The sequence below is a fragment of the Phyllostomus discolor genome, chromosome 14, assembly GCF_004126475.2.
Source record: "Phyllostomus discolor isolate MPI-MPIP mPhyDis1 chromosome 14, mPhyDis1.pri.v3, whole genome shotgun sequence".
In the NCBI taxonomy this organism is placed as follows: domain Eukaryota; kingdom Metazoa; phylum Chordata; class Mammalia; order Chiroptera; family Phyllostomidae; genus Phyllostomus; species Phyllostomus discolor.
Genome location: NC_040916.2, coordinates 47,505,843 through 47,521,727, shown reverse-complemented (window position 1 = coordinate 47,521,727; position 15,885 = coordinate 47,505,843). Strand labels below are relative to the sequence as shown.

The 15,885-nt window shown below is 43.8% G+C and overlaps 1 protein-coding gene across 1 annotated transcript; it reads right to left on the bottom strand.

Annotated features, from left to right (window-relative positions):
- Positions 1 to 4,847: 4,847 nt before the first annotated feature.
- Positions 4,848 to 14,799, bottom strand: LOC114489090 (chromatin target of PRMT1). Its single transcript, XM_028503098.2, is given in 7 exon segments — positions 4,848 to 6,023; positions 6,025 to 6,065; positions 8,102 to 8,239; positions 9,056 to 9,242; positions 11,677 to 11,830; positions 13,283 to 13,364; positions 14,499 to 14,799. Coding segments are annotated over 6 exon segments (636 nt in total). The 5' UTR covers positions 13,348 to 13,364; positions 14,499 to 14,799; the 3' UTR covers positions 4,848 to 5,972.
- Positions 14,800 to 15,885: the final 1,086 nt, after the last annotated feature.

The following is a 15,885-nucleotide window of genomic DNA, read 5'->3' as shown; positions in this document are numbered from 1 at the left end:
GCAGCATGGTTCTCTCTCCTAAAGCAGCATGGTTCTCCTCCTCAATGGCCGCCAAATCTGGGTTTTAAATCCTCGAGGCCAGTCTTCCTCTGCAGCCCCATTTCCGACTCCTCCCACACTCAGCTTCACATGCCGGAACTTGTATCCTTCCAGCTTTACTGGGCTGCCATCATGAGTCTGGGCAGGTGTGGCCCCATGTCCTGGAGCCAATCCTCTCTGAGCTCCCACGCAGGAGCTGTAACTCAGGGGACCCCCCCCCCTAGTTACATCTGGGTGGGGAAGTTACTTCCATTCCCCTGGCTTAGAGCTGATCACAGCTACTTAACATATCCATGCAACCAGTCAAAGGCTATAGATATGTTAAATGACCACACCAGAGCTTAGCTGCAAGGCTGTTGCTATGCTAAACAGCTCTCAATGGCCCTGCTCCATCTGTCCCCTCCCCCAACCCATACCCTGGGGTGGGGGATGGAGACATCTTAAAATATCCTGGACACCTTAAGTTCTGGACCCCATTTCAAATGCCCATTTGGGGCCCCCCTCTTGGCTGCACCCTGTAACACCACGAGTTGTATAAATTGGAAGGTTTTTATAGGCAGAAAGAGGGTAGAATGAGGAAATTAATAATGAATTACTTCAAGAAAGGTCACCTTCCCTTAGGGTAAGGCAGAGGGTCTTATCAGGCAGATTACCTCACTGGTGCTGACCAGGTAATTCCAGACTGATTGGTTTAAAATTCAACTCTGGGAAGAAACTGAAACTGCAATTAAATTAGTTACTAAATTTTGGTTTGGTGATATAGCTTAGCAAAAATGACTCCATTTTGGTCTGTTCTTTTTTTTTTTTTTTTTAACACCTTTAACAAGCAATTCTTAGACACCAGCTGAGTGTCTGAGCATTCAGCTCAAGTCTGACACTGTCTACCTGGACAGTCCACCAGGCAGGAGCATCAGATCCCACTGGTCGAGGGTTCAGTCCTATAAGATCAACCACCATCCTCATCCCATTTCAGTTGCCATTTGAAAGTCCAGGTTGTTACTTGTGCTTGTGACTTACTGGCTATAATTCAGAAGTTCCCCATGATGCCCTCCTAGGGTCCCATTAATTTGCTAGAGCAGCTCACAGAACTCAAATGTTTTACTTACTAGATTACCAGTTTATTATAAAAGGAGGTAACTCAAGAAACAGCTGGATGAAAGAGGTGAAAGAAGGCAAAGTATGGTGAAACGGCACACAGGCTCTGTGGCCTCTCCTGGTGCTCCTCTCTTCTCCAGTCTCCACATGTTCACCAACTCAGAAGCTCTCCAAACACTTCCTTTGGGTTATTATTATACAGGCTTCATTACATAGGCATGTTTGATTAAATCATTGGCTATTGGTGCTTGAACTCAACCTCTACCCCTCTTCCCTGGAGTGGCGGGGAGGAGGAAGGGATAGGGGATTGAAATTGCTAGCTCTTTAACCACAAGATTAGTTCTCCTGGCAACCAGCCTTCACTTCCAGATGGGGTCCAAAAGCACCTCATTAATATAACTCAACCTTTAGTCCCTACTACCTCTCCAGAGGTCTGGGAGGGGGACAGAAAGTTTCAATCTTCTAATCACCTGGTTGGCTCCACTAGCCACCAGCCCCCAACCTATGGGGCTCATTAACATAACAAGACACCATTATTGCTCTAATCACATGAAATTCCTAGGGTTTTAGGATCTCTGTGCCAGGAACAGTGTGCAAGACCAAATATATATTTCTCATATATCACATATTACATCATACATGTGTTTAAATCTTAAGCCAATAATCATGTTACCCTAAAGGGCAAAAGAATTAAATAAATCAAGCCTAAATGGAGAATCAAGTTGTCAAACTCAAAGTCTGGCGGTTTTGTGAGAAATAAATGATAAAGATTTATTAAAGGATCTTAAATTTTGCAAACTTGGAACACAGCTAGGCAAAAATGCAGAAGTGTTCCAAAGAAAGAAACATTAAGCTTTTAGAGTAAAAAGTACATTCTTGCATTCTTAGCCCAGGATTGGTCCAGGATGGTTATCAGTCATATGTCAAGTGGTCTGGAAGATGGGCACCAGGAGGTCTGGTCAAGTCTAGTGCTGTGGGTATGAGTCCTTCAAAGCATAATCAGAGGGTTACCTGGAGGTCCAGATGTATTTATAGGCATTGATGCAAGACTGAAAAGTTCGAAGTTTAAGTCCTCAGGCTGGTTAGAACAAGAACCCTCTTTTGCAGTGTTGATAATTGTAGCAACTTGATTAAAGCAACTCCATTTTTTTTATTCCCTAGTTTTCACTCTTTCCTCAAAACAAATCCTTTAGAGCAGTGGTCCTCAAACATTTTGGACCAGGGACTGATTTCATGGAAGACAATTTTTCCACAGATGGGGCGAGGGGGCAATGGGACAGGGGGTTGGAACTCAGGCAATAATTCAAGCAATGGGAGCTGCATGAAGCTTTGCTTGCCCACCCCTCACCTCTTGCTTTAGAGGCCCCATGGGGCCTCAGCTGCCCCAGGCCTACTGGCCTTCCAGCCCTTCAAGTTAAGAGGCCTGAGACTAGGGACCGCTGCCACCATCACAGTTCCGAGTGTCTGGGCCTATCTCCACCTAACACTCACTCTCCTTGGCATATGACATACTCTTTTAGGTCTGGATACCTTTGTTATTTGTTGTTGCCTCTATTTGGTAAAAGGCTAAAGATATACATGGTCTGAAGAGAAACCAGAGTATTGTTGCCTCTATTTGGAATATTCTTCTCCCTTGTCTGTTCAATTTTACTGACTTTCAAGATCCAGTTTATTGATCTCTTCCGTGCTCCCTATGCCTTTCTAACAATGTCTTGTGTCTGTATGGCAAACCCTCCACAGACTGCGGCTGAATGAGTGGAAGACTTACTACCCAGGAGCCAGGCTGATTCTCCTTGTCTCTCTCTACCTGGGGCACTCACCAGGGACAGGATAGCAGAAACAGGACACAAGCCCCAGGAGATGCTGGAACTGCAGTGAGCAGCAGGTGGAGCTAGAGAGCCCATGAACTGTAGGGGACTTCCATGCACCCACTTTAGGGAATGGAGCAGGGGAAATATAGAGAAGGCAGAAAGGAAGGAGGGGTTTAGGCTCCAGTGGTCACTTCATTGCTTATCTCTACTGAGACCCTCAAAGCCCCCACACTCCACCTCACCAGGATACCTCAGTGTTCCCAGACCACCAGGCCATGTCTCGACATTTTCATAGTAGCAAAGATTCAGATTCTAGAACACCAGCCCCTACACTGCCAAGTGGAGCCAGAGCAAAAGAAGGGGTGTAAAACACATGGGGCAAGTCTTTTTGGACAACTCTGGCCATGTAGCTCAGTTGGTTAGAGTCATTCCAAAGTGCCAAGGTTGCAGTTTGGTCTCCTGTCAAGACCAAATAATGAGTACATAAAATAAACCAATGTTTTTTTTTTTCTTTCAGATCAATAAATTTAAACAAACAAAAAAAAGTTCTTTTGGACAACCAGTCCCCATGGGTAGTAAGAACAATGAGTCAGCAGAATGGGTGGGACTGGAAGCACCCTGGGCAGGGGGAGCCTGAGCTAGAAGAGGCCAACCTAGGAGACAGAGCAGCTCAGGTATACCCAGCACCTTGGGAAGTTCCTGTCTCAAAAGACCCAGATATTCTGGCCCTAACGTTTTTTCCTTGGCCCCCCAACCCGCTCTGGTTTTTATCCTGGAAATCTTGCCAAGTGTGGGGAGTGCTCCATATAAGTGAAGACCAGTATGAGCAGAAATAGACTGGGGCACTCTATTAGACAGCTGTTGAAGGGCCCCACTGTAACCCATTATGAACTCTGCCAGGTTCCTTTACTCATACTGCTCCAGAGCCCTTTATGCCCCTTCTACTCCTTACATAGATGAAGGATTCTCTCATATTATTGGGGATGTATCAAGAGCCACCAAAATATTGAGGGAAAGTTCTAAAAACAAAAAGTCATTTTGGGGGAGCTTACCAGCTACCTTAGAGGAGGGGCCAAGCACTTGGGAGTAAGGGTTCAGTGTCATCCCAGATCCCAGGTTGTATGAAGAGGATAAGGAACCCAACTCATCTTGCAGATCCCTCTTCTTCTTAATGGTTTTCTAGAGGCCCTGAGAGATGCTTGATGTAAGGCAAGCAGGGGATGTTAAGTTTGCAAGATAGCCTGCTCACTGCCAATCAGCACCACCCTCACAGAAGCCTTGGGGCCTGCCGAAGGAGATATCCTTACCACTAGTCATGCCCACAGAAAAAGACTTCATGGTCCATTCTTAATAGAATGGAACCCACATCAGCATAATTAAGTCCTCTACCTGCACATGGTCTTCTCAAGCTCTCCCAAGTGGGCTAAAACACTTGCTGCACAAAGTCAAGTAGACTTGGTCAAACCGACAGGATTCAAATTTAGGATGTCCTAACCAAAATTTCCTCCCCAGCATGTAATAAACCCCACATCTCAACAGATCAGGGTACTAGGTAGCTCAATGGTATAATTAGTCTGGTTGGTGGTAGTTAAGGTTCCTGCCCCTTAAATAGTACAGGGAAAAAGGGGTACTCGTGCCAGGGTCCAACATATTGCCCAAGACCACCTTGCCTGAGCTTTCTATGGACCAAATGGGTCAGTACATTACTTTGTGTGGTTAAACTTTCTACAAGGCTTACTCAAAGGTGGACAGATTCTTCACTTTCTATACCAAATCCACAACACTCCTCAGAATTTCAACACAACTATGTAGGACTCAGCTCTACAAGGGGTATATATCAAGATGTTGTTATAGTAGCCATAGCATTTCAAAGAGCACAACAAATAAAGAGAAAGTCCTGGCTGGGTCTGAGAGAATGATTTCTTGTTATAATAAACCAGAAATACAAGATTTCACCGAAACTGGGACAGTTGACAGGATATGGTTGAACTTACAAACCTTCAAGGAAAATAAGATGGTCAAACAAAGCCAATGTATAGAAAAGCCTGATTGGTTTAGGATAAACATAAGGATTATGTTCAGAATGAGTATCTTCTGAACCCTCCCCAGCAGGTCTACCATATTTCTCCCATTCTTTCTGCAGCACCTGCTTAACCAAATGGCTTTTCCCTCTCTATTTCATATTTCAGGCATAGGCCAACCTAACAGGACCCCTCTGGATGTGATGCAAAGCCACGGGAAGGTTTATAAACCTTATTCCAGCGTAGAGTATGCACACACCCAAGCCAGCACACATTATGTGGTATCAATGCATATGGTGGCAACTTGAATCAAACCAGAGCTGCTACCATGTATATAACCTGTTATGTGGCCTTGTAGCCAGGTCAATGTCCCTAACTTACATTAAAATATCAACGTGGCAGAGTGCATTTTGAACTCCAGATATTCTCAACACTTCTAAGAGGCTATCAGAGTGATACAGAACAAAACTATATCTCAGAAACCTAGGCGTTAGGGATGGGTTATTTCTGGGACTTTCCCCAGAGGGTATAGAGATGTTAGAATGTCAGGGCATATGTAACAGGTGAGGGGAGGCAGAGGTGGAAAGAGGGCCAACACATTCATGTTCAAAGAGAAGTCTGGGAGAAGGAGGAAAAAAAAAAACCCCAAACCCCAAAAACAACAAAATGAAACCAAATCCAAGTCAGAGGAAAAAAGGGTTTCATACAATATAGTATCAAAAAAGTAAAAGGAACACACTAAATGCACAAACTGGTGGCAAGTTAAGTCCATAGTCTATTCTGATAGGTCCTTCCAGCATCAATCAGGTAGGTTTCTTCTCATCTGGTATCTCAAGGTTATTTACAGACGTGATAACTTTAACAAGAGTCTCTCACAGGAGGGCAGGCAGGCTTCAATCATTAGTTTCTGGATCTGTCTGTGCCATGTAGGCATCCAACTCGGCATCCAGGTGTCCTTTTGTTTTCGACATGTACGCATCCAGTTGGTTGTCCAGCTGCTCCTTGGTCAGTACAGGGCGAGAAAGGGCACCTCTCCCTCGTCCACGGCCTCGGCCTCTGCCTCCAAAGCCCCCTCTTCCCCGACCTATCATACCCCGACCTGGCCCAAAGGAAAAAAAGACAGTTACAAGTAGTTTTAACAGGTGCTATAGTAAATGCCCCTTAGAGCAGAGGGGCCTAGCTGAAATGCTGAAGGGCAGGGCAAGGAGGAGAAATCTGGAAAAACAGTAAACACACTGGGTAGCAAGCAACACATGGAAAGCACAAATAATGAATCCCTTATTATATGCTCATCTCTAAATGTCACTTAAACTTCTTGTCAACAAAGGGAAACTGATACTTTAAAAAATCTTAATCTTTTCTAAAACAAATGATCTAAAGTTTGAGGCCCACTGTAAGTTCCTCATTAAATTACATATAAGCCTATTTAGTAAGACAGGAACTAATAAAGGCACAGAGCAACAGGGGTGTGAAGCCAGGCAATTTTCAAACCTAAAGACCTAAAATGAGCTGACCCCATGTCAGGAGACTGAGGAGTTGTTTTTACACAGGAACAATGTGGGGAGATGGGAAAAAACATCTTGAGTACTCCCAGCCACTTTTATCTCCTATTCTAGAGACTTATGGTTATCTGAAAGGTGGTTTCAATTCACTTAGCAAAACATACCCAGTTTAGACTTTAGACTTCCCCACCCGTGTCCTTGCTCAGAAACCAAGTCAAGATAATTTGGAAACATGCCATTTCATCCTGAAACCCAAACTAGCTTGCACTTCACTCAATAAGCCAAGCAACATACAATGGGAGAGAAGAAAACAAGCCCTCAGTTATCAAATTTCCTTTCCTAAGTTTTTATCCCTTGGCAATTTCAAGGCCATAAATTATGGAATACACACCACACACTTTAAAAGGATCAAAGCAAATATACAAAGGGACTAAGAGAATAAAAATGTTCTTTTTCTTGGACAGGTGTTACTGGGAGTTTTCTCCTAAACTCTGTAAGCCAGAGAACACCTGAGGCTTGGCATTTTAACAGCAACATCATTAAACTTCTCCAATCTGGGTCATGAGGTCACAAAAGAATTATCACTAAGTCTCAAAGGTATTATCAACATGATGGGGGGGAGGGAGGTATAAGGGAACTAAAAGGTAATAAAAAAGATATGATTCATTAAAATGCTAATTAAATCTAATCCTAAAAGAGGGGAAAAAAAGATTAACATGAGTCAGTTAGTTAACTGACATATGGGATTTCGTGCCCCTGTGTATAATGTGCACCCAGTTTTGTGCACATTATGCACGGGATTATTATACCCATATATAGTACACACCCTTATTTTCCCCTAAAAAATCTGGGCCAAAAAGTGCGCATTATACATGGCAAAATATGGTAGTGCCATACTGCTTTCTACCTTGATCAAAAAAGGTCATCTCTGCTCTGACCAGCGTAGCTCAGCTGGTTGAGCATTGTCCCACAAAGCAAAAGGTCACTGGTTCAAATCCCAGTCAGGGCATGTTCCTGGGTTGTGGGCCAGTCCCTGGTTGAGGTGTGTGTGAGAGGCAATCTGTCCCTCCCTTCCCCTCTCTTTAAAAATAAAGTTAAAAAAAAGAAAAGAAAAGAAAAGAAAAGAAAAAGTCATCTCTGGTTTCCTACAGACACAACTTTACCTTGGATTTACTTGGTTTCAGAGTCAATACCCAGCTCCAAGTCTCATTATCCTTATCTTTAACTCTGCTTCATTTTTGTACATCTTCCTCTTCTGGATTCTTAAGACTTAAAAGTGGGGTTCTGAGTTATGGGGTGGGTTGTATGTGGTGGTGGAGCAAGGACAGAGTAAGGTAAAACCCCAAACTGACCACTTTGTCATTTTAACAATACAATTTAAATTTGTAAGAGTCTGGGAGAAGTCTACAGATAATCTGGCTCTGTAACATGTACCTGACTAGCTCTTGGAAAACCCATGACAGACTTTTGCACTACCACCACGTGAATTCAGAAAATAAGCCAGTTTCAAAAAACAAAACAAGACAAACAAATAAGCCTGCCTATGACTTAAAGCTGTGCAGAAAGGTGGCTCTGAGTTTTGAAGGGAGAGAAATAAGAGGGAGCTACTCTCTGAAGTTGGTAGCTGACTAACCTCTACCACCGATTCCGCCACGACCCATAGCTCCACGCCCTAGGCCCCCTCTCCCAGGACCTCCACGACCTCGAACACCACCTCTTCTTAAGCCCATTCGGGGAGCTACGGCTCGTCCACCTCGGAGCAGGTTTTGACCTTGGAGAGGAGGCATACAATGTATATGCAGGTAAGTCCAAGAGAGACAAAGTAGATTCTAACCAAAGGAAGGTGGTGAGGGTTAGATGAGTTAATTCAGGTAATTTTTAATTGGGTGGGGCAAGTTGCATACTGAGCGTGAATAGATTAAGATGCTCTTTATTCAATCAATTCAACAAGTCTGACCAAAAATCTGTTTTTGGAAGAACCTGGGAGGAGTTAAAGTAATCAGTAAGCACATACATTTAATAAATATCTGTTGAATAATCAGACAGGCATCTAACATTACAATAGATTTACAAATAAATGATATGGTTCCTGCTCTCAATACACTCTTACTGGGGCCAAGAACTATATAGGGAATGGTAAAACAGTGCCCCAAATGTAATACATAGCTAAGTGCTATGGGTCAACTTGTCTTTTCTTTTTCACAAATGTATTTTGCTAGCACCAGGGAAGAGAGATGACTGGTTAAGACACAGGCCAACAGACCCATACATTTCTTAGACTTGACTTATTTCTAGAACTTGAATGTGGTTTGATTCAAGCAGCAGCAGGGTGTTTTAAAATGGGATGGAGGTGACATGGATTACCAGTTGTTATGCAGGTCATAGTCTCTCACCACTGCACATTATCAGAAAAGGAATGGTATTGATAAAAGGACATGCAACACTATTAAATATATGTGATTTCAAGTTATTAATTATGTTAATACAAATTCAGGCTTAAAGATGTTAAAACCAACGTGTCCATAAGCAGCCCAAGAGAAAAAGAAAGGGGGTGGGACCCAACAATTACCAGGTACATAGCACTGACCTCGGAGCGACATCCCGCCCCTAAGTAGGGTTCTTGTGGCACGTCCCCCACGTAGTCCTCCTCTGGGCAAGCCTCTCTGGATTATGGGCAGGCCTCGTCCTCCGATTGCTCCCCTGGCCAGGGCCCCTATGGGTCGGCCTAACCGTGCCTGGATGTTACTCTTACCCAGGCGCTGCTTTAAGCTCTTCTGGAAGAAAAGGTGTTGGGGATTGAGATCAAAAAAAAGCAATCCAGTGGGATGTGGTAACTCAACGTGCAGAGAAAAGGAAGCCAGTGAGATGTGTGAGGCATTTAAACCTGCTATGGGTATCATGAGGAAGCTACACCAGAAGCAGGCCTTCGCCTCAAAACATGGTATAAAAGAATTCTGACTGAGCTTCTAAGCTTGAGTATGGTCCCATGAAATTGGCATCACCACAAATTATCTTGCTAGTCTGGCTAAGCCATACACCACTACTTGAAACTTAAGTTTTAATAAGGACACTGTATTTCAAAGCCTGATTCTGTTTTTAAACCACGGGTTGACAATGTATGACTTGATTTATACCTGCCTAAAAACTACCACTCTCTTCAAAGGCTTACTCAAACACTATAGAAGTTCATCACACTCTGGGCAAAATTTAAATTAAAAATTCATCTGACTTCTTGTGACTTAAGAACAACATCTGATTTCTCAGTAAGTTCCATTTTCCCTGAGTATGTATGGCTAGATGGTCTACTTTCTACCATATGATGTAAACAAACACAAAGTCAAACTTCCTTTTCTTACATTTCTTAAATAGCCACAATTCCATCTCTACCCTCACAAACAGCTCCATTAAGTCAGTGTAATGACCTTTAATTCAAAATAAACATACAACTCAAATGTATCCATAGAGAGCCAGCCAAATTTGCATTAGCATAAAGACAGGCTACAATCACAAAATTCAGGTCCACACTTGAGGACAAGGACATATCAGAGATGAAGATTTTTAATAATCTGTCCTTAAAAGAAAAACCATTAAGACCACATTGCAAATAATTAAATTCCTTCAAAGGAGGTGACTATGTAGCCTTGAACACAACCAAGGTCTTACCAAACCTGTTTTCCTATAAACTCATCAGTCAATATAAATGGAAATAAATTCTATGTACCCTCAGACTTTACCCATAAGCAACTACCAATGATTTCTTTTGCAACCGTATGTTCTAAGTTATTATTATTAGCTTTCTACCACAAGATCATAAACTCTAATCAGAGGAGCAGGCTCTGAACACTATGCACCTAGTGTGAGCAGGTGTAGGCAAACATAATAGCCCGTTACATCACTCCCCTGACAGTATACCTCATTCTACATGTCATTTGTGTCCCGTCATCCTGAGAATATTCTCCCTTCTCAAGCTGTATTTGCCACCAATACTGGTCTCTAACATTGACAGGAAGCTTAAGGACATCCACTACTGTCATCCAGTTTCTACTCTAGAGCTGTTCTGCGTGCAAAGATAGCAACTAGCCACACGTGGCTATTCAAATTACACATTAAAAAAAGAAAAATCAAGTTCCTCAATTTCACTAGCTGCATTTTGAGTGCTCAGAAGTCACCTGTGGACTAGTGGCTACTGTACTGGAGAACATAAATATAGAACATTTCTACCACTGTAGAAAGTTCTATTGGGCAGTACCACTCTAGTGGCTATTTCTGCATTTAAAGCTTAAAAGATCCTTTGGAATAATCCATCAGAGACATATCTTCAGCAATTTTGTATTTACTCTTAGAAAATGGTGGTGCCTTTTACTACTTTCCTGAGTCAGGAATGAATGCAATCACTCCAAGGCTTAAGGCAGCCGAAGCAGAAGGCCTTGTTTATTTTTGGTCAGTGAGCCCAACGGTTCTGGGTGAAGGTTATATTTAACTGCTGAATTTATGCACAGCCATGCAGTGCTACCAGTTAAAGTCCTTACAGTTGCATGGCACCGCCCTCCAGACGCCCAGCCACAGCTTGGACATATCCTTCCACAGCCACTGTCCGGACTTGCATAAAAAGTCTATGAATAATAAAGAGCAGGTTTTATTTCAGGTCTGAATAGGATTATCTCTTACTGAAAATTTGAAAGAGAACCCATTAACTTTTAATTACTCAGTGCTCTTGCTCTACTGAGAAAACTTTAGCTGCTGTGGAAATGAGGGTCACCCTACATTTTCTACATTTTAGCACTAAAAGCCATTGACTAAGGCCATTCAGATACCCTAGATTAGGGGAGAAATAACAGCATCATCTCCCTAATTCGTAAATCATTTAACAAGGAATAAAGGATTTTCTTTTAACGGTTATTCTAAAACAGCAACTAGAATTTCTTTGTGGAAAAAGCCAGTGAATTTACTGTAAGGGCAAAGGATCAGAAAATAACAGATTAACATTCACTGCTAACAAAGAAACAGGCCACACTGATGGCAAACTCCCTAAAAGAGAAAGACAACAAAAAGTTATTTATTGGTACCTGCCAAAAGGGGAATTCTCTGAAACTTCTCTTTCTTCCAGAGAAGTTTCAGTTTTTGCCCTCAATCACTCCTGACAGTCTTAGTGGACTGCCTGACAGAGATCACCAGCTGCTTCTGGAACGTTTAGACCTGTTCTCTCACCTGCTTAATTTTTAATGCTGCCTGGACAGAGGGTCTATTCTCCATCTGCTGGGCCAGTCTTCTGTTTCTGGCACTGGCTAGCTGCTGTTGTTGCTGCATCGAAGCCCGAATATTCACTGGCATCGGCTGTTTGTTCTTCAGCATATTAGTAAAGCTTCAAGGTCGAACAAAATGGATGTTTAAATAAAAGCTTTATTATAAAACATTTATTGGCATTTTCATGGCTTGCTAGACCAGGAACTCCAGATCCCACGAACTTTTAAGTAAAGTGGTACACTTAGATCAAGGTTGATGTGGGTGAAAGACTCCTCTGCTTCCACAAACTTGCAAGAATCAGAAACTTAGAAATGCAGCTAAGTGCAGCACATTCAATCAAAAGTGATAACAAGGGCTCAAGTAACAGCTTTTAAGAGAGGCGGAAGGTATGAAATACACGCAATAAGCAGATATGGTGACAACACGAGACAGGAGATGTAGTTTCAAAGACAAACGAAGAGAGCCAAAACCCTAGAGAACTGAGAGTGTATTTTAAGGGCAAATATAAGGAAGGACTAGAGCACCCCCAAAACTTATGAAAATAATGCACCCATGTAAGACAGGAGTGCATTTTTTAAATATATGTTTGCTTAGTTATGTGAGTATGAACAATTAGTGTATCATACCTAAGAGAAAAGGAGCAAATATGTTTCAGAAAAAGTGAAAATGTACAATGGTCGAATGTCAACTTACTAAAATCACTGGTCAAAGGCAGTCAATGAACTCTCATTAACACAAACTGCCTTTGAATAGCTTCGCTTTTCTTAGTCTCAAATGATTACTTTTTCTGACGTCAACTGATTACTTCTGAAAAAGTTAGATTAGTCCAACTGTTTAAAGCTGTTGCACACTCTTTTAGCCGTGGCCAGGTAGTAGCTCAGTTGTTGGAGCATCACCCCGATATGCCAAGGTTGCAGGTTAAATCCTCAGTCAGGTCAGGGCACATAACAGGATTCAACTAATGAAATGCAGAGATAAGTGGAACAACAAATTGATGTGTCTCTCCACAAAAAAATAAGCTTAACAGAATGGAAGAGAAGAACACTTAACTGTAAGAGAATCCAAAACAAAAACAAACTAAAAGCAGAATGGAAAGAAAGTGAAATGGAGCAAAAGCAAGTGCCTCTTACAAGGCCCAAGAATGGCATTCAAGGGCCTTTGGACATATTCAAAGCTTGCTACCTGCCTCTTACAGGCCAGACACAAACTGCTGGCCTTGGACTGGGCAGCAAGCCTACTGCAGCCAGGGTACTGTGCTACCAAGCTGCACCATCCCTGTATCAATGTTAAAAAAATGTGAAGAAGAGGGAGGGTATGAGGAGTCTTTTTAAAATACATCCCACCAGATTAATATTTCAGACAGCTTAACATAAAAATCTACTGATAAGGGGTTTTGAAACAACCGCCCAATTTGCTCTGTGTACCACATAAATAAGATGCAACTATGAACAGAGGTCTGTAGCCTTCTGTTGGTATTTACTTTAAAACTGTTTTTTTGTGTATTGGACCCCAGGGCCAATTTAAGTATGTTTTCTTATCAATGAGCTGAAGTTGCTGTTGGCTGCCTCACCGCTCATTTAGAGACATCTTGGTGGTGCTTTTTAGCACAACTTTCGGCGCTGACTGTGCAGCCATCTTCAAATCCCGAGGATCTACAAGGGACAATAGGCAGAATGAGTAAATCAAAGTAACAACGACCTTATTTCTACAAGGCCCAAAACAATACTGAATGAGAGGCTTGTATTAAAGACTACTTAACGACACACTGAACTCATTTCAGGTGTTTATGTTTATAAGATATTTCTGTCAAATACACTTCAAGGCCACGGCACAGGACAGAAAGTAATCTTCCAAAGCCTCCAAAATGGCAGACTTAAGCCTAGCTAAAGGAAGTGTTAGGAGTTTGGTTTTTCATCTAGCAGAGTCCTTTCTGAAAAAACCTTGGCTGCAAGCAGCTCTTTAAAGAGTGCAGAAGCAGCCCTGGCTGGTGTGGCTCAGTGGACTGAGTGCCCGCCGGAGAACCAAAGGGTCGCAGGTTTGATTCCCAGTCAGAGAACACGCCTGGATCGCGGGCCAGGTCCCCAACAGGGTGTTCTCGAGGGGCAACCACACATCGATGTTTCTCTCACTCTCTTTCTCCCTCCCTTCCTCTAATAAATAAAACCTAAAAAAAAAAAAAAAGGTGCAGAAGCGGCCCTGGTCAGTGCGGCTCAGCTGGTTGAGCGTCTTCCCACAAAGCGAAAAGGTAGACCCCTAGTCAGAGTTGCAGGGTGGGTCCGTGCAACCGGAATCAAGAACCATTCATCTAGAGACGACACAGGCAAACCCAGTTTCAAAACTGACATTCGACTCCAAAATCAGGTAGGGGCCTGAGCAAGGGACTGGGGACCTGGGGGTGGGAGCAGACAAAGTGTCCTAATGGGGCACTTGGGAGTTTTACCTCACACCGCTCTACGAGATTTAACCCTAAAGCTGCCATTACTTTCTAACGTTCCCCAAAGTCCCGTAATCCTCATTCCATCTCCCTACCATCTCAAAACCCTGGCAAGACCACCAACTTTGCTCCATCTGCCTATTTTCCTTTCTATCCATTTCAAACCCCAACCATTCCGAGCAATCCCGCCACCAGTTTCCAATTCAGGCCCGCCCCTGTCTCTCCCCGGGGCTCCGCCCCCTCCCCGGGGCCTCCACGCTCCAGCGCCGTATCTGCTTCCACAGCCCACCACCGGCCGGTCCACCGGCCCCTTCTGCTCCCCAAGACTTTAGTTCTCACTGTAGAAACTTACCGAAGGAAAATGACGCCAGTGCTCCTCCTGGGGCTGCCACGACTGCTGCGGAAGGCGGGCCGGAAGCCGGCCGAACCTGAGTTGATGGTGGAGGGGCTCGGGTTAACTTGTTTCGCGGTTGGCTAGATGTGTAAACGGTGGCCTGCTAGGTTAGTCCGTTGTTTTTGGCTGGCTGTCTGGTCAACCGGTCCACCTGCTCGCCTGGCCTGCCCTTTTCTGTCTTTCGTCTGTGTCACCACAGCCACTGCCGCCAACTACCGCTCGGTGCCCAAACAAAATGGCCGCCACGCCCAGTGCGGTGTGGGACCGGCTAAAATGGCGTCGGCGCAATACGTCACACGTCAGACTCGCGCACGACGAGGGGAGGAGGTGGGAAGATTTGTATGACGCCTGCGCAAGAATAGCGGAGTCCTAGGGAGAAGGCGGGCGTTTGGCAAAGTTCCGGTCTGAGTGCGCATGGGTCATGAGGGGGCGTGGCCAAAGCCTGGCGGTTGGGTCTTGGAGGGACTTCACGTTCCTGGCCAGGTCCCAGCTAAGTCACATTGTCTAAAATGGTTTTATTTTTATTTTTTAAAAAGATTCTATTTATTCGTTTTTAAAGAGAGGGGCAGAGAGGGAGAAAGAGAGGGGGAGAAATATCAGTGTGTGGTTGCTTCTTGGGCACCCTGTACTGGGTGGGACCTGGCCAGCAACCCAAGAATGTGTCCTGACCAAGAATCGAACTGGCAACTCTTTGGTTTGCAGCCTGCGCTCAGTCCACTGAGCTACACCAGCCAGGGCTTACTGAAGTTCTTTACATGGGACTGGCATCGTTTCTGGAACCACTGGAATTGGGTAGTTTGCATTGGCTCTCCTCTTTATTCTTATTTGCTCTCTTTCACATTCGCTCACATTCACAGTTGTGGAATGCTGTGATCGCCCCAGGCAAGGCCTGTGGGGGCCAGTGCTAACAGCCCACATCTACTGGATTCTGCTCCAGTTACCGAAGCCCAGTCGGTATTTTCTTCTTCACTTTCTCCCCTCCTCACCTTGGCTTAAATATTGTTAAATTCTTATTTGTGTGGGATCCCTATCTACCATCCATGTCGGTTTTGATACAGACATATATGGGATTTTTCTAAAGCCCGGGTACACAAAGTGCTCAAATGTTTGATGAATGAGTAAATGAACACATCTTCAACCTTCCCACACCCCCCCCCCACCCCTATATATGCCGGTCTGAATCCTTTTGTTTTTCTTCCTAGCAACTATGTGTATAGGTTTAGTGGTCTGGTACCCTTAGTGGAGTTTACCTGTGTGAGGGTAAGGGTCATGTCTGTTTTGTTCACTGCTGTATCCCATGTTCCTACACTATGTCTAGCACATGGAAGATCCTCTAAATATTCTT